This window comes from Monodelphis domestica, chromosome 4 (assembly GCF_027887165.1).
Source record: "Monodelphis domestica isolate mMonDom1 chromosome 4, mMonDom1.pri, whole genome shotgun sequence".
NCBI classification, from domain to species: Eukaryota; Metazoa; Chordata; class Mammalia; order Didelphimorphia; family Didelphidae; genus Monodelphis; species Monodelphis domestica.
Window position 1 is genome coordinate 394,964,993 of NC_077230.1, and position 20,450 is coordinate 394,985,442.

The window sequence follows — 20,450 nt, forward strand, 5'->3', positions numbered from 1 at the left end:
ACCTCCATCTAACCCCTCCCTGCCCCCTTAGGGGCATTTATGTTTGTGTCATGTCCCTTTACTGGTTAATTATTGTTCTCAACTCCCAGGATCTTCGCTTTTACACCACCTAGAGTTCCCCAACCCCAACATACACACACGGGGACGGCCATGACCTTTATCCTGCCATTATCCCAAGTGAGCCAGAATGCCAAAAAACTCCTTATATGCCCAGCACAACCCTTCACAGAGTAAATGACCAAAAAAAGAAAGTTTAGTGACTTGACCAAGGTAACCAAGTCAGGAGTCAAAACTCTCAGTTTCCAGTTTATCTGTAAAATGGAAATAATAATAGCACCCATCTCCTGGGATTTTTGGTGAGGATAAAATGAGATAATATTTATAAAGTGTTTAAAATAGGGTCTGGCGCATAGTAGGTGCTCAATAAATTCTTTTAAAAAAACTGAGGCTGATCATCCTAGTACAAACATTAACAACATGGAAATAGGTTTTGATCAATGACACATATAATACCCAGAGGAATTGCGTGTCAGCTACGGGAAGGGGTGGAGGGAAGGGAGGGAAAGAATATGATTCCTGTAACCAAGGAAAAATGTTCTAAATTAACCAATTAAATAAAATTTTCAAAAACAAAACAAAACCTGAGGCTGTTTCTACTGCATTGCAGAGAGGAGATAGGGGAAACTGAGGCACTAGGTCAAGAAAAAAATGTGCCCGTGGTTACATAATATTAGCTCTCATTTCTGTAGCATTTCAAGGTTTACAAAGCATTCTTGCTGTGAGTCAGGTAAGAAAAGTATCATGTTAGCTCTGTTTTACAGATGGGGGAACCAAGGAACAGAACAGTTAAAGGTTTGCCAAAGAGATCACGTAGCTGGCAAATCTGGGAACTTGAATTTAAACTAGTCTTTCTCTTCAGACATGAGGAACAGAGAAATTTGTATCACATGACAACAATGGAATAACCTATAACTTGGATTGTTTGCTGCCTGGAGAGTGGGAAAAAGGGGCAGAGGGAGGGACGGGGAGAATTTGGACTGCAAAAAGTCAGACAGCAATTGTTAAAAAATGGTTTTATTAAAAAAAAAGTAATAAAAAGGAATGTGTGGGTTAAAAATAAAAAAAGGAGGGACAGAGGGGCAGCGAGGTAGCACAATGGATGGAGCACCAGGTCTGGTGTGGGGAGGATGTGGTTTGCAATCTGAACTTCCTAGCTGTGTGACCCCAGGCATATCACCTAACCCCATCTGCCTAGCTCTTGCCCCTCTGTCTTAAAGAGTTGTTACTCTCCCAGAGAAGAACAAAAAGTTTAAAACCTTTTTATTTTTTAATTGAAACTCTTATTTCCTGTCTTACAATCAATACTGTGTATTGGTTCCAAGGCAGAAGAGTGGTAAGGGCTAGCCAATGGGGGTCAAGTGACTTATCCAGGATCACACAGCTAGGAGGTATTTGATGCTAGATTTGAACCTAGGACCTCCAGTCTCTAGGTCTAGCTCTCAATCCACTAAGTCACCCAGCTGCCCCCCTAAAACATTAAAACATAAACAAAACACACAAACAAACCTTATTCTCTGTCTTAGAATCAATAATATGTATTGATTCTAAGGCAGAAGAGTGGTAAGGGATAGACAACAGGAGTCAAGTGACTTGCCCAGGGACACGCAGCTAGGAAGTGCCTGAGGTCAAACTGGAACCTAGGACCTCTGGTCTCTAGGCCTGGCTCTCAATCCACTGAGCTACCCAGTTGCCCCCTAAAACATTAAAAAAAAAAAACAAGGAAACTCTTCTTTGGGAGGATGCAGGGTTGTGGATATGGAATATTGTATATAACATCAGATTTTCCCCCTATGTATTGACAGGCTTTCCTGATTTCTGCTCCCCTTCTTCCTTTTTTTTTTCTCCTTTAAATTCTTTGTAAAAAGGTCTGTTCTCTGGGAGGAACTGTAGGGAGAAATATATTGGGGGGAAAGATAAAAACAAAAGCTGCAAAGAATTTCTTAAAGATTTGTGTACAATGCCCCCTTTTTTAAGAAGGGGAAAGATCTCCTTGGTCCTTTTTCTTGGACCTGTGCAATTTCTATTCAAGTGGATCCAGCAAGGGCAGGCCAAACCTAAATGGAAGCTGAAATTTCTATCCCTTTCTGTTGTTGCCGGCTTGGAGTAGGGAAGGGTTTGGACGAGTCTGGACCAGGTTCAAGTGCCTTTCTTGTGTATAGGACACACTCACTCTCTCTCTCTCTCTCTCTCTCTCTCCCTCCCTCCCTCCCTCCCTCTCTAGGTGTGTGTCTGTCTCTGTCTCCCTTCCTCCCTCCCTCCCTCCCTCCCTCCCTCCCTCCCTCTCTCCCTCCCTCCCTCCCTCCCTCCCTCTCTCTCTCTCTCTCTCTCTCTCTCTCTCTCTCTCTCTCTCTCTCTCTCTCTCTCTCTCTCTCTCTCTCTCTCTCTCTCTCTCTCTCTCTCTCTCTCCCCCCTCCCTCTCCCCAGCAAATATACTCAGTCCCAGGTTACTGCAGCATTCCTTGTTAGTGCAGGGATCACAAATCCCTGCCAGACACAGGGAGGGAGGGAGAGACAAGATGGGAGGAGGATGGGCTCATTTGCAAGAGGCCAGGCCACTGCTGCCCTCTGTCTCCCAAAAAACATCCAAACAGGGCAAGTTCTGGCTGAGGTCTCTCCAGGGCAAAGGAGAAGTGACTATTCTCTGGGAAAGTGCATTCCTGAGCCAGCCTTTCCATAGGAACTGTCCCATCCACAGTTTGCTAGACCAGCCAATAGTGTTCTGGCATTTCAGTTGCTCTAGAAACAGGACAAAGTGGAGGCCAATCGTTCCAGGCTGTGGTCAGATAGGACTAGTCTCAGCAGTTGGAAGAGAGGTCTTGGGGCCCCCCATCCCTGGAGAGCAAAGCAGCCTAGACAGGTTAGGGCTTGAGGCCTTCCAAAGTAACTTCCCTCACTTGAAAGAAAAGAATTAAAAGCCTTGGTAATGCCAGGAAATCTTTCACCACTGGAAATACCAGGCAAAGCTTCAAACATGGATTATGCTTTAGGGTGAAAATATTGGTCAGAGGGGTCAGAGGGAGTTGCTGTCAAGCCCAGCTGTGCCAGGGCCTCCCTAGATGACCTTGGGCAAGTAACTTGACCTCTCTAGGGTCAGTTTTGCCATCTGTCAAATGAGTGTTTTGACCTAGATGGCTAAGCATCCCTCTCTAACCTCTACCATAATATATTATAAGGTCTCCCCTAGCTCTGGCACCTTAAGACCAAAGGCTCTACCTACATTCTGATATCCTCCGGTCTAAGTTCCCTCCCAGCCCTGACATTCTCTATTCTAAGTTCCCTCCAAACTTTGACATTTTGTGTTCTGAGGTCCCTCCCAGCTCTGACATTCTGGGTTCTAAGCTCCCTCCTAGCTCTAAGATTCTAAGTTCTAAGTCTTCTCTTAGCTCTGACATTCTGTGTTCTAAGGCCCCGGCTAGCTCTGACATTCTGTTCTCTGGGTCCTCCCAGCTAGGATATTCTCTGTCCTAGATTCTTTCCCAGTTCTGACATTCTGCATTCTATAAACCTCCCTCAGGAGATTCCCTGGTTCTATGGCCCAAGTTGCTTCCTCCATATAAAGTCACAGAATCATCAGGCATGAAGAGACCTTGGAAGTGATCACATCAGCCCCAAAGGAAGAGCTAGGAAGGAAGCAGGCCATGTAACTGCACAGTCCAAGCATGTTTAACCAAGATCGTTTGAAAAGCTAAACCGCTTCTTCAGTGCTTTGTGCAAATGTTTCACATTAGCCAAAGCTAGACAATGAGAGTACCCCAGATGTTTCTCCTCCACTGAAATGTCTTTTCCTGTGTTCCCTGATCTCCAAGGAGTTCAACTGCTAGAGATGCACCCATTTCTCCATTTCAGACAAATGAGCAGCATCCTCTCTGCTCCCGGATGAGGATAAAGATTGTTTCTTTTGGATCATTTATGTAGCAACTGAAGGAAGATGCAGGGATTAGGTCACCTTAACTTCCCTCAGCCCAGAAAGACAAGGGGTTCAGTAAAGCTGAAGTCCACCAACAAGGCAAAGTTTCTCACCCAGAAATCAGTATCAGAGAACTTGGATTTGAATGCTAACTCTCATCTCTAGCTACCTTGGGCATCTACCTTGCTCTCTCTAGAGCCTTGCATTTTCTTCTGTCAAAGAAGGGGGGCTGGCCTCATTGGTTGGTAAGGACGCTTTGGAATCTCAATCCTATCAGCCTGGAAGCTGTCTGGGTCTCAGTTTCCTCAAGGAAATGATTTCCGCATTTCAAGTCCAATACCCCCATTTTACAGAGGAGCAAACTGAGGCTGGGAGCGGCCAGGTGGCTTGTCTAAAATCACACAGGTAAGAAAGACTGGCTTAAGCTCAAGTCCTCGGCCTCCAGGCCCAGAGCTCTTTTCTGATCTCCCCGAAGGTCCCTTCCAGCCCTAAAGCTATGATCTGCTGGTCCCTGGACTTGGCCTTGACGGTGCCCCGTGGCTCCTGTTTCTGCTCTCTTGAACCTCTCACCTGAGCCCTGCCAAGCACGCCTGTGGGGGATTTCCCGGCACCAGGAGAGGTGCGATCGCTGGGAGGAGAGTCTCCCGGGTCGCACGCCAGGAAAGGTGGCCGGAACTGAGAGCCACAGCTCTGGCTCCCGCCTGTAAACACAGCAGCGGCGCCGCCACCTCCCGCTCCCCACCAGAAAGCACCGCGCCGCTCGCCTCGCTCCCGGGGCCAACGCCAACAAGTTCGGGGCTGCGCGAACTTCTGCTCGCTAAGTCCCCGCCAACATCTGCTCCTCCGGGGGGAGGGGGACTCCTCAGCTCGGTCCCAGAGCGGCCCGCCAGGCGGCCGGCCGGCGAGAGGCATTGTCTCCATCCGTGCCCAGGGAGCGCAAGCCGAGGAGGATCCGCTCCCCGGGACTGGAGCCGGGGCCCGGAAGCCCAAGTCCCCCTACCGTACCCCGCTCGCCCAGAAACCGGCCGCCCCCCCCCCCAAGTTCCTCCCCCATTCCCCGAAGGGCCCCTAGGAAGCCTGGGCTCAGGGGTCGTCACCTACCCGGCTTGCTGTCGTCGCCGTCGGATTTCATGGTGGGAGCAGCTAGATGTGCTCCGAGGGGCTGGGGCCGGGGTTCGGATTCAGTCCCCCGCCCCCGCCCCCACGGGCTCGCTCCCTGGTCTCGCTCCCCCGCGGGCTCCTCCCCGGCCCCGCAGGAAGTGCACGCTTCTACCTGGCCGGTGAGGAATTTGACCCTCTCCCAGGTGGCGGAGTCCGCGGCTCTCATGATGGCAGGGGGGCGGGGGTACGGCGAGGGGACGGGGGCGGGGCCTCACTTCATAGCGCCTGGCCGAGCGTTGAGAGAGCCAGCAAGAGGTCCGCGATCGCCCCCCGGTGCGGGCCGTTGGAGAGCCCAAGTTGGGAGGAGGTCGGTGACTTGGAGCCGCTTGCGAAGCTCCAGGATCTCCCCAGGTTATGGGAGTCGAGGGGCTAGGGGCCCCACTTCATCGCTCCCGGAGTCCCCCACCTTCGGCGGTACTCCGGCTGCAGGGCTGCAGCGCGCCGGGTCCAAGCGAGCTCTCGGAAATAGGTCACTTTGGAGCTGAGGCTCTGCAGCAAGCAGGACGGGGTTCTCCTGGCATCGGCGGCCTCTCACGTGAGAAGGGATCTCTCCTCGCCGCCGCCGCCTCCTCCTCCTCCTCCTCCTTCCGGGATGGCAGAAGGCTCTTTGGGTGGCCACGCCCCCAGCCCATCCCCCTGCCGGCTCCTCCTCTCCGATCCCACCCACAAGAGTGAGTTCCAGGCTCCCAGACCCACTGCTAGGGAGCTGCCCTCGGAGGACCCGGTTGCTACCGAGGGAGTGAGGAGACGCCAGAGTCCCACCCCCTTGGTTTTACAAATGAGGAAACTGAGACCCAGAGAGGTTCAGTGACTTGCCCTGGGTCACCCAAGAAGTGCCAGCGCTGGGATTCAAACATGGGAATCAGCCATTTAGCGGCGGAAGGGACCTTAGAGGCTCCCCTTTTACAGGCGAGGAGACTGAGGCATAGAGCCCTAAAATGACTTTCCCAGCGCCCCATAGCTACTAAGAGTCTGGGGAGGAATGTAAATCCCAAATGCAAAGCTCCTTAAATGGACCTTAGAGATGGATCATCTCATGCCAGCCCTCCCATCCCCATTTTACAGATAAGGAAATTGAAAAAGAAGACTTCCCCACTGAGTTAGTAATTAGGCTATTGTTTAGTCATTCCCGACTCATTCTGGAGGTTTTCTGGACAAAGATAACCGGAGTGGCTGGCCCTCTGCTTTTCCAGCTCATTTGACAGATGAGGAAACTAAGGCAAACAGAGTGAAGTGGCTTGCCCAGGGTCACCCAACTAATAAGTGTCTGAGGCTGGATTAAAACTCTTCAAGAGGAGTCCTCCTGATTCCAAGCCCAGGGCTCTATCCACTTAGCCCCCTATTGGCCCAGTAATTAGGCACCCTCCCCTCCACCACTGGGTAGTAGTGGTAGTCTCTCGGTGATCGAGAATGACTATTGTCTTTGTGCAGTTTCATCTACGGTGTACCCTCATGTGGCTTTGGAGTCCAAAGGCTGAGGCGCACAGTTTGTGGCACATGGGGCCTGGGACGCCAGTTGTTACGGGAGGTGCGGCTGTGGCCTGGTGTCGGCGTTCACGTGCAGCGGCAAGACGTCGACGTCGCTCATCTTCAAAGGTGGTGGCGGCCTGGTTAATGTGGGTTCGTCAGCTGCTTCTGTCAGAGGCAGCGAGTTCTAGTTGCTTTGGTGTGATGCCAGCCCACTTCAAGTTGGACTTTAGCTGATCCTTGAATCTTTTCTTTGGTCGGCCTTGTTTCCCGAGTCCAGCTGACAGTTCACCATAGAATACCTGTCTTGGTATTCGCTGTGGGTCCATGCGGATGACGTGTCCAGACCATCGTAGCTGGGTTTGGAGGACCAGGACTTCGATGCTGGTGGAGTTGGCTCTGTCGAGGACTTCCTGATTGGTGATTCGGTCCTGCCATCAGATCCTCATGATTGACTGGAGGGAGCGTTGGTGGAATTGCTCCAGCTGTTTCATGTGCTTCCGGTTCAGTGTCCATGTCTCACAACTGTACAGGAGCGAGCTGAGGACCACTGCGTTGTACACTTTGAGCTTCATCGCAGTGCTTACACCTCTGTGTTGGAGGGCTTTGGAGTGCAACTGCCCAAGTGCCCAAATGCACGAACTGTCTGGACGTGATTTGGATGGTGAGGCACAATGAGCATTTGAAGAGTCGCTCTAACCAATCAGTGGTCTGTCCAGCATTCAGCTCCTCTCATGGCTCTGGTGATCTTTACATCCTGGATGTCTCGCCGGCGTACAATGATGTAGTCAATGAGATGCCACTGTTTTGATCTTGGGTGCATCCACGTTGTTTTATATTTGTTCTCCATTCTGAACACAGTATTTGTGATGGTGAGTTCGAACTCTGAGCATTTGCTGAGTAGCAGTAGGCCATTGTTGTTCATTTTGCCCATGCCATGTTTGCCAAGCACTCCTTTCCATCTTTTATGGTCCTGGCCAACGCGGGCGTTGAAGTCTCCCAGTAGTATCAGCTTGTCATTTGTGGGCACTGAGTGCAGGACGGCACTCAGGTCAGAGTAGAACTGCTCGATGGTCTCCTCTGTGCTGGTCAGTGTTGGGGAATATGCACTGATGATTGTGGCATACCGGTCTTTGCTGAGAGGCAAACAGATCTTCATGAGCCTCTCGCTGATGCCCACAGGCAAGTCTGGCAGCTGTTTGAGCAAACTGGTCTTGATGGCCAGGCCAACACCGTGGATTCTGTCTTCATTTGAGGCTCTACCTTTCCAGAAGAAGGTGTATCCAGTGGTGGGTTCGCTGAGTGATCCCTCTTCTGGTAAGTGTGTTTCGCTTAGGGCTGTGATGTCGATGTTATATCGCGCCAGTTCTTTACCGATTAGAGCTGTTCTTCTCTCAGGTCTTGGGGTATTCTCTCTGTCAAGTAATGTCCTGATGTTCCATGCTCCTAGCAGGAGTTTCTTTGTATTTTTTCTTTGATTTTGACCGCTTAAAGGGGTGACCTGCCAGCTGCGGTGTGCTGACCGGGTGTTTGTAGAGCAGGCAATGTTTGGGACACCTTTTCTAGTCCCCTCCCTTGATTAGGGTGAGCAGTGCTGTCCTAGAGAGGGCTGCGCAGTCGCCCAGGATGCTGCCGAATGTCCCTGCTGCCCACAGGGCCGAGCGACCACTGGTCCATGGGCCGCCTACGTGCAGGATCGTAACTACAACTACCAGTGGTCACCTCCACCTGTTGCGTCGTCACTCCCCCATCGCCGCAGGTCTTGAAGAGGGTGGACGGGGTTAGGATAGATGAGTGTGCACAAAGATACTTGTGCGTGAAGGAGATTTAAGTGGGAAAGTCGATGCACAGAGACAGTCCCACTCTCTTGGCGTTGGAAACCTGGGTCCAGTGGCACGAAAAATTGTTACACCTGGAGATTTCCTCAGCTGCATTGGATGGCCGTGTTGTCCTTTGTGCTCCAACACGCCCTAAGCACTCCACAGTGCTTTGCTGCGTCACCATCTCAGCCGTTGAACCTTCTTATTGGTTTCTTCCATCTGTTCAGCCGAAGCAGTCTTCACATGCTGGGTGAGCAAAGCCCTGGTTCACCAGGGGTCGACGACCCAATGGCTACCCTCACAAGGTTTAGCCGGCCTGTCGAAGCCGTTGCCCTGGGTGTGGCCGCTGCCGCATGCTAGCAGCTACTGGGAGCCACAAGTGAGAGCTGGGTGTCAGGTGGGGGTCAGAGGCTGGAGAGCTGCCCTAGAAGGGCACAACAAGCCCTCCATACCAGAGATACTACCCCTCCCTGAGCACCCCATACACCCCACCACTGGGTACTTAGCCTGTAAACAAGTTGTATCCCCCTCCTCCCCAGAGGAATGGAAAGCTCTTCAAAGGCATCACACTGAGTCACTGACTCTGTGAGCTCAGGAGACACTGAGACTCCTGCTGATCTCCAGACCAAAAGACCTTTGTTCTCACACTGGGAAGAGCCTGAGCTGGATTTGGGTCAGAAACTCCTGGTGAAGAGTCTTGGCGCTGCCATTTACTGCCTGTGTGCCCCTGGGCAAGTCACTGCTCCTTGGTGGCTGTCAGTTCTCTCCTCTGAAAAATGAAAGGTTTGGACTCCAGTGTCATGGGATTTTTCAGTTAGAGAAGATCTTAAAGATTCTTAAAACCTCTTCATTGGACAGAGAAGTAGACAGAAGCTTTAGGAGGTAAAATTCTGCCCTTGCTAAGTCCCCTAATAATAAAGTTGACATTTATGTACTCTGAAGAGGTTAGACTTGATGATCTTTGAAAGACTTTTCCAGTTCTTTAACCAGAGTCCAATATTGCTTTGAAGTTTACAGAGCACTTTACAACTGACTGATAAGACTGGGGCTTTGTTAGCTCCAATTTCCAGAAGAGGAAATTGAGGCTCAGATAAAATGACTTGTCCAAGGTCACACAGCTAAATATCTGGGTCACCATTTGGCATTAGGTCTTCCAGATTACAAAGGCAGAACTATAGCCTTCTGTACCATATTGCTCTAGAATCTTAAGACTTGGGCCCCAGGCACAAGGCAAATCACCTTCCTGATACTCAGTTTCTTTATCTGTAAAAAATATGCTGGTGACCTAAAAGCAAACAATATCATTTTTCAAAAACCTTTACTTTCTGTCTTAGAATCAATACTGTGTATTGGTTCCAAGGCAGAAAAAAGGTAAGGGCTGAGCAATGGGAGTTAAGTGACTTGCCCAAGGTCACACAGTTAGGAAGGGTTTGAGGTCACATTTGAACCCAGGACCTCCCATCTCCAGGCCTGACTCTCTATCCACTGAGCCACTTAGCTGCCTCCCCCCACCCCATTTTGTTTTTGAAGAGAGAGGCAGTGGGGTATAATGAATAAAGATGGCTTCTGAATCAAAAAGACTGATTTCAAGTCCTATTTCTGTAATCTTGAGGGAGAAAATGAACTGTGAGGCCTCGATTTTTCTCATCTGTAAAATGAGAGAGTTCGTCTAGATAGATTAAGTGGATCCTTTTATCAGCAGAATCTACAGTCCTGTGATCTTAATGTTGTGGGATCCAGGGCAAGTCACTTAGGTGTCCCAGGTCATTCTCTAGGTGCCTGGATTGTCAATCAACTGCCAGTTAGCACTGGGGACATTTCTTTGATGGAAGCTCTTTACACTAATGAGTTTGTTCATTCTCCTAAAAGGAGAATCACGATGCTTGCAATTGCATTATAGACTTTGTGGGGTGATTGGGAGGAAGGCCCTGTAGAAATGGGAAGTTCTGCTGCTCGCTCCATCCCTGTTGAAAGTCCTGAGTGCCATCTCTCTGAGAGTCTTGCAAAATCCTTTAGAGACTTTCCCAGATATCCTTATTCCTCCAATCTGCCTTCTCTCTGGAAGAAGCCTTGGGAATCAAAGGGAGCTGGTAGGCAGGTACCAACGGGCTGGTAGGCTTAGCAGGGAGGACCTGTGGCATTGAGTGTGGTGGGAAACTGGGTACACTGGGTGCTGTCCTTTCTCCCTGGAGCCTCCAGCAGAGACCCAGCATCCCAGTGGAGAGAGAGGGGGATACCGGGGAGCTCAGAGATCTGGCCTCTCAGCTGGGGTTTCCCTGGGCCTGCTGGGCTCTCCCAATATGACTTGGCAGGTGTGGGCCTGCTCCCATCTCTGGAGGCCTTGCCTTTGCCAGCTTTATCTCTCCCAACACCCCCAAGAGGTAGATCAGATTTCCGTCCATTGTCGACACAGGATCAAAAGCCCAGCCAGGCTGGGGGCCAAACCTGCATGGAATCCCTGGCCTGGGCAGAGCTCAAACAGTCCTTTGCCTATGGGTCTTCTCTTCCCCTCTGCCTGGCAGACTCCCTCCCTCCAGCAAAGGGCACTGCCCCGAGGTCTCAGAATCAGCCTCTGCCCAACATCCAGAGCCACACGTAGGGTCAGTTCTAGACCAACAAGGCAGGGGCCAGGGAGGGAGTCTCTCTGGGAGACTATAGGAGCCTTCCTCCCAGGGCTTAAAGGCCGGCCCAAGTAATTTTCCTTTAGGGAGGAGTAGTTTTCCCTCTCATCTCTGGAATCCACACTGCATACCATCACTCCTGGCTTCCCAGCTTTCCCTCCACATCCTCCCAGCCAATGCCCAAGGGCCATCCACACTTCCTCCTTAACCAAGGCCAGCCCAAGCAGAAGAGGTCCCAAGAGACAGATAGTCAAGACTTGTTCCCACTATTCCCAAGTAAGGCCTGAGATAACCCAGCTGTTCCCAGTGCACTAGTACTCTTCCCTCTAATGACATGTGGACAGATGTGCTGTCCCCTGAAGGCCAGGCAGCAGTCCAGCTTATGCGCAAATTAGTTTAATACCACAGATAAAATATCCACCGACCAAGAGCCTTGAACCGGAAGTCAAGAGACCTGGGTTCTGTAGCCAGCCACTAACTTTCTGTACTGCCAATCAATTCCTTTCTCTGGGCCTCAGTTTTCTGTTTTGTAAAATGTAGAGGCTGGACAAAATGATCTCTAAGATTCTTCTTATATTCTTTGGCCCTTCCCAGCTCTGACATTCTCTGTTCTAAGCTCTCTCCCAACTCTGACATTCTCTGTTCTAAGGTCTCTCCCAGCTCTGACATTCTCTGTTCTAAGCTCCCTCCCAGCTCTGACATTCTCTGTTCTAAGGACTCTCCCAGCTCTGACATTCTCTGTTCTAAGGTCTCTCCCAGTTCTGACATTCTCTGTCCTAAGGTCTCTCCCAGCTTTGACATTCTCTGTTCTAAGGACTCTCCCAGCTCTGACATTCTCTGTTCTAAGGTCTCTCCCAGTTCTGACATTCTCTGTCCTAAGGTCTCTCCCAGCTTTGACATTCTCTGTTCTAAGGACTCTCCCAGCTCTGACATTCTCTGTTCTAAGGTCTCTCCCAGTTCTGACATTCTCTGTCCTAAGGTCTCTCCCAGCTCTGACATCCTCTGTCCTAAGGTCTCTCCCAGCTCTGACATTCTCTGTCCTAAGCTCTCCCCCAGCTCTGACATTGTCTGTTCTAAGGTCTCTCCCAGCTCTGACAGTCTCTGTTCTAAGGTCTCTCCCAGCTCTGACATTCTCTGTTCTAAGCTCTCTCCCAGATCTCCTCTGTTCTAAGATCCCTCCCAGCTGTGACATTCTCTGTTCTATGATTCCTCCCAGATTTTTTCTGTTCTCAGCTCTGACTTTAAGATCCTTTCCAGTTCTGACTTTGTGTCCTAAGCTCCCTCCCAGCTCTGATATCCTATGTTCTAAGGTCCTTCTCAGCTCTGACATCCTGTGTTCTAAGGTCCTTCCCTGCAATGATATTTCTGTGTTCTAACAGTCCTAGTGCTGACACTGTGTTCTAAATAAGGTTCTTCTCAACTGTGACATTCTCCGTTCTAGATCCCATTCTAGTCCCCTCTCTGGTCCTCTAATAATTAGCGGTCCTATACTCTTTCCATTTGAGAAAATTATAAACTCAGTAAGCCTGAGGTCCCCCAGGGCATTGGCTGTGACAAGCCAGCCAATTTTTCTCACTTCAGAGGTGCCTTTGTTTGCTCTGTTTCCTCCAGTCCTTCCATGCCCCTCTCCCTATTTCTCTTCCTACCCTTTAACTTTGTAACAACATTACTCTCCAGTTTGAAAATCTCTTCCCAGCTTAGGAAAATGGTCCACATGGGGAGAGGCCCAGAGAATAGGCATTTGGAAGAGCTGAGGGCATCGAGCCCAGATGTACAGCCAGGACTGGGTGGGAGGGTGAGAGGAGGGGACCTGCTGGTTATCTTCTAGTATTGGATGATGAGGCTTTTGGAAAAGGGATTAGCTTTGTTCTGCTTGGCCCCAGAAGGCTGAACTCGGAACCTTGGGTGAATGTTGGGGGAAGGCATGTACAAGAAAGACTTGAGAACTTTCTAGTAGAGGGATGACTCCCGTCTCTACCTGAGGAGGTCCAGGTGGGCTGCTTCCCTTTAAATGGAGAAGGTCCACTTGGGAAGCATCGCTGGAGAGACTCCTTCCTTGTGACCCTAAGATTCTAGGGAAAGAAACTTGGCCTGCGGGAGGAGCCACGGTTCTGGTGTCAGTGGATAAGGGTTTGAATCCCATCTCAGACACTTATTCCCCCAGGAACCTCTTACAAGACAGCTTTGGAAGAGCCGAGAGCTCAAGAGCCATCATCCAAAGATATCTACTGAGTGGCAAAAGAGCCAGATAAAGTAACTTCGTGCCAGGCACCGTGCTAAAAGCCAGGGATAGAAATATAAGCAAGCAACCCCATTGGGATTGCTGAGGGGCTTATATTCTAATAGGAGAAGGTCATTAGGTGTGACTCCTCTCCTCTCCCTGCCCTTCATTTCTCTTCCTGTGTCAAGAAAACAGGTTGAACAGGATGCAAAAACAATAGAATTATAGATCTAATAATAGATTATAGAGGCCATGAGTCTAATCTCTTCATTTTATCAATGAAGAAACTGAGGCACAGTAGTTAAATGCCTTGTCCAAGGTCACACAGGGAGTTAGAGTTCAATCTCTCCATTAAAAAAAAAAACCTGGCCTTCCATCTTAGAATCAATACAATGTATTGGTTCTAAGGCAGAAGAGCAGTAAGGACTAGGCAATGGGGGTTAAGTGACTTGCCCAGGGTGACCCAGATAGAAAGTGTCTGAGTCCAGTTTTAAACCCAGGACCTCCTATTTCTGGGCCTGGCTTTCCATCCACTGAGCCACCCAGCTGCCCCCAAATCTCCTCATTTTAAAGGTGAGGAAACTGAGGCATGGCAGTTCAATGATTTGTCCAAGGTCACACAGAGAGTAAGCCCAATCTTCTCATTTTACAAATTAGGAAACTGAGGCATGGCAGTTATATGCCTTGTCCAAGGTCACACAGGAAGTAACTGACAGACCCAGGACTAGAACTCAGGTCTTGTGACCCCAACTTCATTCCACTTCCTCTTCCAATAGTGTTAAATAAAATCACTCTTTCAAGGAGTTTATAGTCTTTTTCAATCTCCTCCATTCCTGGCATAAAGGAAACAACTGCCTACATCCCACATGCCCTGCAGGAAGTTTCAGCAGTTCTCACATTCTCCAGCTGGCCCAGGAAGCTTGGTTTTAGTGCTCATTCAGCATGGTCTGACCTTGGTGGTTTGAGCTTCTCCCACTGTGTGGGAATCCTTTACATCCTAGGATTTAGAATGAGAAGGGGCTTTCTGGGTCACAAGATCCCAGATCCCAGATCCAAAGCTCAGAGACCATCTAGTTGAACCTCTTCCTTTTCTAGAAGGAGAAACTGAGGCACAGAGAAGTGACTTGTCCAAGGTCACACCAGGTCAAAAAGCAGCTGAGTTGGGATTCATAGGATTAGAGCTGGAAGGCTCCTCCAAAGTCAGTCCAACTTCCTTGCTTAACAGAAAGGGAAATGGAAGCAAAAATATGGGCTGCAACTTGTCCAAAGTCACATAGTAAGTGGTGAGCTGGGATTTGAACTCAGAGCTTCATGGCTCCTAACCCAGCCCTCTTTCCAGGCTTTTGGAAGGGTATTGGCTTCTCTTCTTGCTCAGAGCCTGATCAGGAGAGGGCCAGACTCTGACATATCTCTACTATTCTGGAAACCATTTGCTTGGGGTTGGCAGGGATTTGGAGGAGGGGCCCTTTCTTTGTGTGTTTCTGATTAAGACAAGCCCAGAGGCCCCCTGCGAGATGTCAGTGCTGGGCAGCAACAGGAGGCCCTAAATGGAACAGGGGACTGTTTTCAGATAAAGAGGATGTTTGCCTTGAAACAGCCAGAAAGACAGGTCCTTGCAGATGAGGACAGCCTAGTCCAGGGAGAAGAACAGGGAATTTAGAGTCAGAAAAACTGAGTTCAAATCCCACCTGGGAAACCTTGTAAGGACAGGTACTGATCTACATTGGTCCAGGGAGTTTCTTTATTGGGAGTATCTTGGATTGGAAGGGAACTCAGAGATAACTCAGACAAACCCCAACCCTCTGTAGCCTTCCTGAGAAGTGCTTATTCACCTTTTGCTAGAAGACTCTTCATGAAAGGAAACTCATCACCTTCTGACTGGGTGGCTAAGTGGGCAAAGCACTGGACCTGGAGTTAGGAAAATTTGAGTTCAAATCTAGCTTTAGGTGTATGACCCTGGGCAAGTCACTTAACCTTAACTTGCCTCAGTTTCCTCAGTTGTAAAATGGGGATAAAAATAGCACTTACTTCCCAGGGTACTTGTGAGAATCACGTTAGGTATTATCTCTAAAGTGCTTAGCATAGTGCCTGGCACATGGTAGACATTTAATAAATGCTGGTTTCCTGCCTTTCTGAGAGGTAAAAAGGTATGTGGGGGGAGAGGAGGAGACTTATTCAGGGATAACGTTTACAAAGGGCTGCGGGTACCATACCTAAAATCCTTGCAGGATGCCTTCTGAATATTGCAGGATCAGGGAGCCACTGAGGGAGCTTCTTGGGGAAGCTTGTTGTACTGTTAGAATCAGAAGGTCTGAGCTGAAATCCCAGGTCTGCTCTACACTTCTGCTCTGGGACCTTAAACAAATCACTCCCTCTTGCTGGCCTCTGTGCTTTTATTTATTCATTCATGTCCAACTCTATGACCCCATTTGGGGTTTTCTTGGCAGAATTACTGGAGTGGTTTGTCATTTCCTTCTCCAACTCATTCCACAGATGAGAAAACTGAAACAGACAAGATCTAAGTGACTTGCCCAGGGTCACCCAGCTAGTAAGTATCTGAGGCTGGATTTAAACCTTTCTGACTCCAAACCTAGTGCTCTATCCACTGCACCTCCTAGCCCTCATCTGTCTGCAAAATGAGATGTATACTTGGCCTTGATAATTCCTAATATACCTCTAAACATGAGGATCCATTTGGGAAGGCGAAAGGCGACGGGAACCAACTCCTGTTTGATTCCGTGTTAAAGAGGAGGAAATGTGGGCACCCAGATGTGGAATTAGAGGCCCCTGCTCCCCAGGGTCACAAGTTGGGGGAGTTGGGGTCAGACACTGTTCCTTGTCTGTCTGACCCTGCGATGACACGGTATCTCAAAAGAAAACACAAAGGAAGACTGGCCCCAGCAAGGGGAAGGGGTCAAGTGCTTATTTCCATTCATGACATTCCCCTAGATTTATATAACATGAACAGTTTATTCTGATCTAGACTAGAAAATTTGCTTTGTGAAATCTGCAACAAAGAATGTTTGGTTTAGAAAAAGAAAAAATCAAATCAGCAAATGTTTTACTAGGAGATACACATGCCCTTCTCTCTTTGGGGGTGTTAATTTGTAGATATTAATGATCTGTTTCATGGCTCACTGTAGTCAAAGAATTCCTCACCTAGCAAGCACTTCTAGTGATGAACCCACTCCATACTTTCCTTTACAGACTGGACAGCAGACAGTTTGTTGCTAGAATGGGTGAGATTTGCAAATAACTGGGAGTTAATGACTGTAGCTAAAATACTGGATGAGAGAGTCAGGATTCAAAAGATTGGGGCAGACTAGTATATAGGGTTAAATTGAATAAGATGAAATTGAACAGGATTTTTTAAAACTCATACTTGAATTAAAAAATCAGTTTCACAAGTATGAGATAAATGTAAATTTTTATACTTGGGTTCAAAAAATCAGTTTCAGAATTGATTGCAAATTCATAGCTAGAAAGTAAGTTGGAGGTCACATTAATCCATTAAAAAACCAAATCAATCCTTACCTTCTGTCAGAATCATTACTAATATTGGTTCCAAGGAAAAAGAGTGGTAAGGGCTAGGTAAATGAGGTTAAGTGACTTGCCCAGGGTCACATAGCTAGGAAGTATCAGGCCAAATGAACCTAGAACCTCCCATCTCCAGTTCTGGCCAGTTCTGGCTCTCTATCCACTGAGCCACCTGGTTGCCTCCTCTCCAATCCATTTTAGAGATGGTGAAACAGAGGAATAACAGAAATGGGATTTGAACTTTAAGTCCTCAGGCTACAAATCCAGTGGCTTTTCCTGCTATGGTACCATGTTCTCTCTATTGTATTTCACAAGTACCAGATGGAAGAATCCTGGCTAGATGGCAGTCCATCTGAGAAAAGGTCTGAATCAATATGGCAGCCAAAACCTGAGGTGGACTTGGGCTTCATTAAAAGGATCATAGTGTCCAGGACAGACATGGAGATAATCCTGCAGTTCTTGGCCCTGGTCAGACCATATCTAAGATAGTTTGTTCAATGCTCTGTATCAGTATTAATTGGTTGGTGAGCCTGAGAGGAGGACCATCAAGAGAGTGATGGCCCTTGAGATCATGCAGATGCAGACCGGTTGAAAGGGTTGGGGAATATTTGGTGTCCTGTTTGGAGAAGAGGATCCACAAATGTCTTCCAAAGTCTGAAGGGCTATTGTGTGTGAGAGGTGTGCAATGGGGCCTTACTGGCCTCGGAGACAGTGCTAGAAACAATGGGTAGAAGTTACAGGGAGACAAATGGGGGGAATGGAGCTATCCCAAAGGGAATGGGCTGTCTTTGGATATAGTGGGTTCTTCTCACGGGACATCTTCAAGCAAAGGTTAGATGAGCCCCCGGGCGGATGTGGAGGGCATTTTTGTTCAGGTGTGGGTTGGAAAGGGTGACTTGGGAGTCCCCTTTCAACTCTCAATCCTATTATTCTATCTATCACTTCTCTTCCTTGCTCATGACAGCATTTTGGCCCCAGTGTCAAGGCTGGCTTTTTGGGCCTGGGTACACCCTGCTCTGAGTTTCAGGGGCTAGGGCAAATGATGGGACTGCACTACAGAAAAGCAGGGTCCCTACCTTTGGTAGTGTTGGGGGATGCTACTCCTGGAAGTGGGCTAAAGGATCCTGTAAATGTTTACTTCTCCCCAATACTCCTGTCCCCACATCTCTCCCCAACTCTCCTTTGCTCCTGCTCCCCCACACCAAAACACACAGACAGACAGGCAGACACACACACACCCCACAGATCAATCCCTACAGATCTCTCTGGAAATCCAAAGTCTAACTCACTTCTGGGGTTATCCAAGCTGCCCTGAAGGCCCCTTTGGCAGGTGCTGCTCTGCCTCCCCCAGCCCCAGGCTGCCAGCAGGGGCCCATCTCCATCAGATCCATCCTCCCCTGCGGGCCCACCCTGGGTCTCTGGGACCCAGGTGCAGCTTTGAGGATTAAGGAGAGATCGAAGGAGAGGATTTTGCCCCAACTGTGTTCCAGCTGAAGCCTTTCACTCTGAGAAGTGTCCCCCTGGTCTCTCTGCCATCTGTCCTGGCTCTGGGGCTTTCCTGGCCAAAGGATCCTGATTGGCTTGGGCAGAGCCACCAGACCTGATTGTGTGCATGCCCACAGGACCAGTAAATGCAGCTGGGCTGACACGGATTTGGGTCCTTTGGGGAACTTGCCAAGTTCATCCTCCCTCTTGCTCCATCCTAGAAAGTAGAATCCCAGCCCTCTCCTTGAATCAACTTCATGCAGCATTAGGTTCTTTCCAGCCAACCAGCTACCCCAATCATAGGTACATAGACTTGGGGGGCTTTTACTGGAAAATATGCTGAGCTTGGTGTTAAGCAAGCCCTTGGTATTAGGCACACCATCCATGAGACCTACTTAGATGATTATAGGTAAGTCACTTAACTTTGTTAAAAGTCTGATTAATTTTTTAAAAAATAATAGTCATTTCTGGAAATATTCATCTTCCCTCCTCCAAATTGGTCTATCCATAACTTGCTCTTTTTTAGTTTCTTTATCTTCTGTCTTAGAATTAATACTGTGTATTGATTCCAAGGCAGGAGAATGGTAAGGGGTTACACAACAGAGGTTAAGTGACTTGCCCAGGGTCACACAGATATGAAATGTCTGATGCCAGATTTGAAGACCCTTTTGTCTCTAGGCCTGGCTGCCAATCCAATGAGCCATCCAACTGCTTCTCATCTATAACTTCTTTAAGCCTCAGTTTCCTCATCTGTAAAATGGGTTCATCATCATGTAGCTGTAAGCTCAAATGAACTAATATGTATATAGCAATTTACAAACTTTAAAATGCTAGATGAATGTCAATTATTATTATTAATTCCCAGGTTTTCATGCTACATGCCCCAGTAAAATGGAATGAGTCCTGGGCTCAGAGGCAAGGAAACCTAGGTTCAAAGACAGGCTCTGCTACTTTTTATTTATGTGACCTTAAACAGGTCACCTTCTCTTAGGGACTCAGTTTCCTTTTCTGTTAAATGGATGCTATCTTATTTATCAATTAGAAATGTTTTGGATGTTTGATAGAGGGCCAAGGGATGAGCTCTCAAATTGTACTTAGTGATCTGCATGTGAGAACTTGGGGGTCTTGATCTCCAAGAGAATCATTTGACCAAATTAATTGGTATTGTCTGGTTCCGTTAAGAAATTAATTTAATACCCAGGAAAATGACTAGGTCTTTATCCCAAAGAGATAAAAAGGGGATAAAGACCTACTTGTACAAAAATATTTATAACTGCATTTATTGTGTTAGCAAAAATAATTGGAAACTAAAGGTATATCCATCAATTGAGGAATGGCTGAACAAATTGTGGTGTAGGGTGGTGATGGAATACTACTGTGCTGTAATGAATGAGAACAGGACAATTTCAGAAAGAGCTGGAAACACCTCCATGAACTGATGTGGAGTGAAATAAGCAGAACCAGGAGAGCATCATACACAGCAAGTGCAATATGGTGGAACAATCAAATGGGATAGACTTCGATACTCTCAGCAATATGATGATCCAGGACAATTCTGAGGGACTTAGGACAAAGAATACTCTCCACCTCCACAGAAAGAACTGTGGGAGTCAGAATGCAGATGAAGGTGTATGATTTTTCCATTGTTTATTTGGGTTTATGTTTGGGGGTTTTGGTTTTGTAAGATTACTCACAAAAATGAACAATATGGGGAAAAATTAAATTAAATGAGTACCCAGGAAAAAATTGGAAGCCATCAATTCTACGCAGCCCATGCCATTATTTTGTCATGGGGCACCACTATAAAAACTAAAACCATTAGGATCATAGGATTATAGATTCAGAACTAGCTAGAACCTTCAAGGCCTTTTAGCTCACAGATGAAGAAACTGAGGCCATACAGGAGTAGTCTTATCCCAAAGAGCATACAAATAGTATCTGAGCCAGGCTTTAGCCAGTCAGAGTTCAAAGACTGGAGTCTTCTTTTTGGTCTCCTTCCTGCATTTAACTCTTTCTCTTCTGTCTCTTTTCATTCCTTTCCTGAAGGTTTTCTCAAGTTCTATGAGTAAGTCGAGATTCTTCTCAGAGTTTAAAGGCTGCAGTTCAGTCTGAAAATAAGGATTTCTTTCCTTGGAGAGTTTTCATAAATGTCTGGACTCTAGAGCACAGGG

At 48.1% G+C, this 20,450-nt stretch overlaps 1 protein-coding gene across 3 annotated transcripts in view; it reads right to left on the reverse strand.

Annotated features, from left to right (window-relative positions):
- KAZN (kazrin, periplakin interacting protein) overlaps positions 1-20,450 on the reverse strand; it is a 1,589,619-nt gene that overhangs the window by 222,723 nt on the left and 1,346,446 nt on the right. Inside the window, exon 1 of one of the 3 annotated variants that reach the window (XM_056825275.1) lies at positions 5,069-5,720. The exons of the other annotated variants lie outside the window; for them this stretch is intronic. Within the exon in view, the coding sequence (XP_056681253.1) occupies positions 5,069-5,294 (226 nt within the window). The 5' untranslated portion in view covers positions 5,295-5,720. Of the gene's footprint in view, positions 1-5,068; positions 5,721-20,450 lie in introns of those variants that run through there. 3 annotated transcript variants of the gene reach the window in all.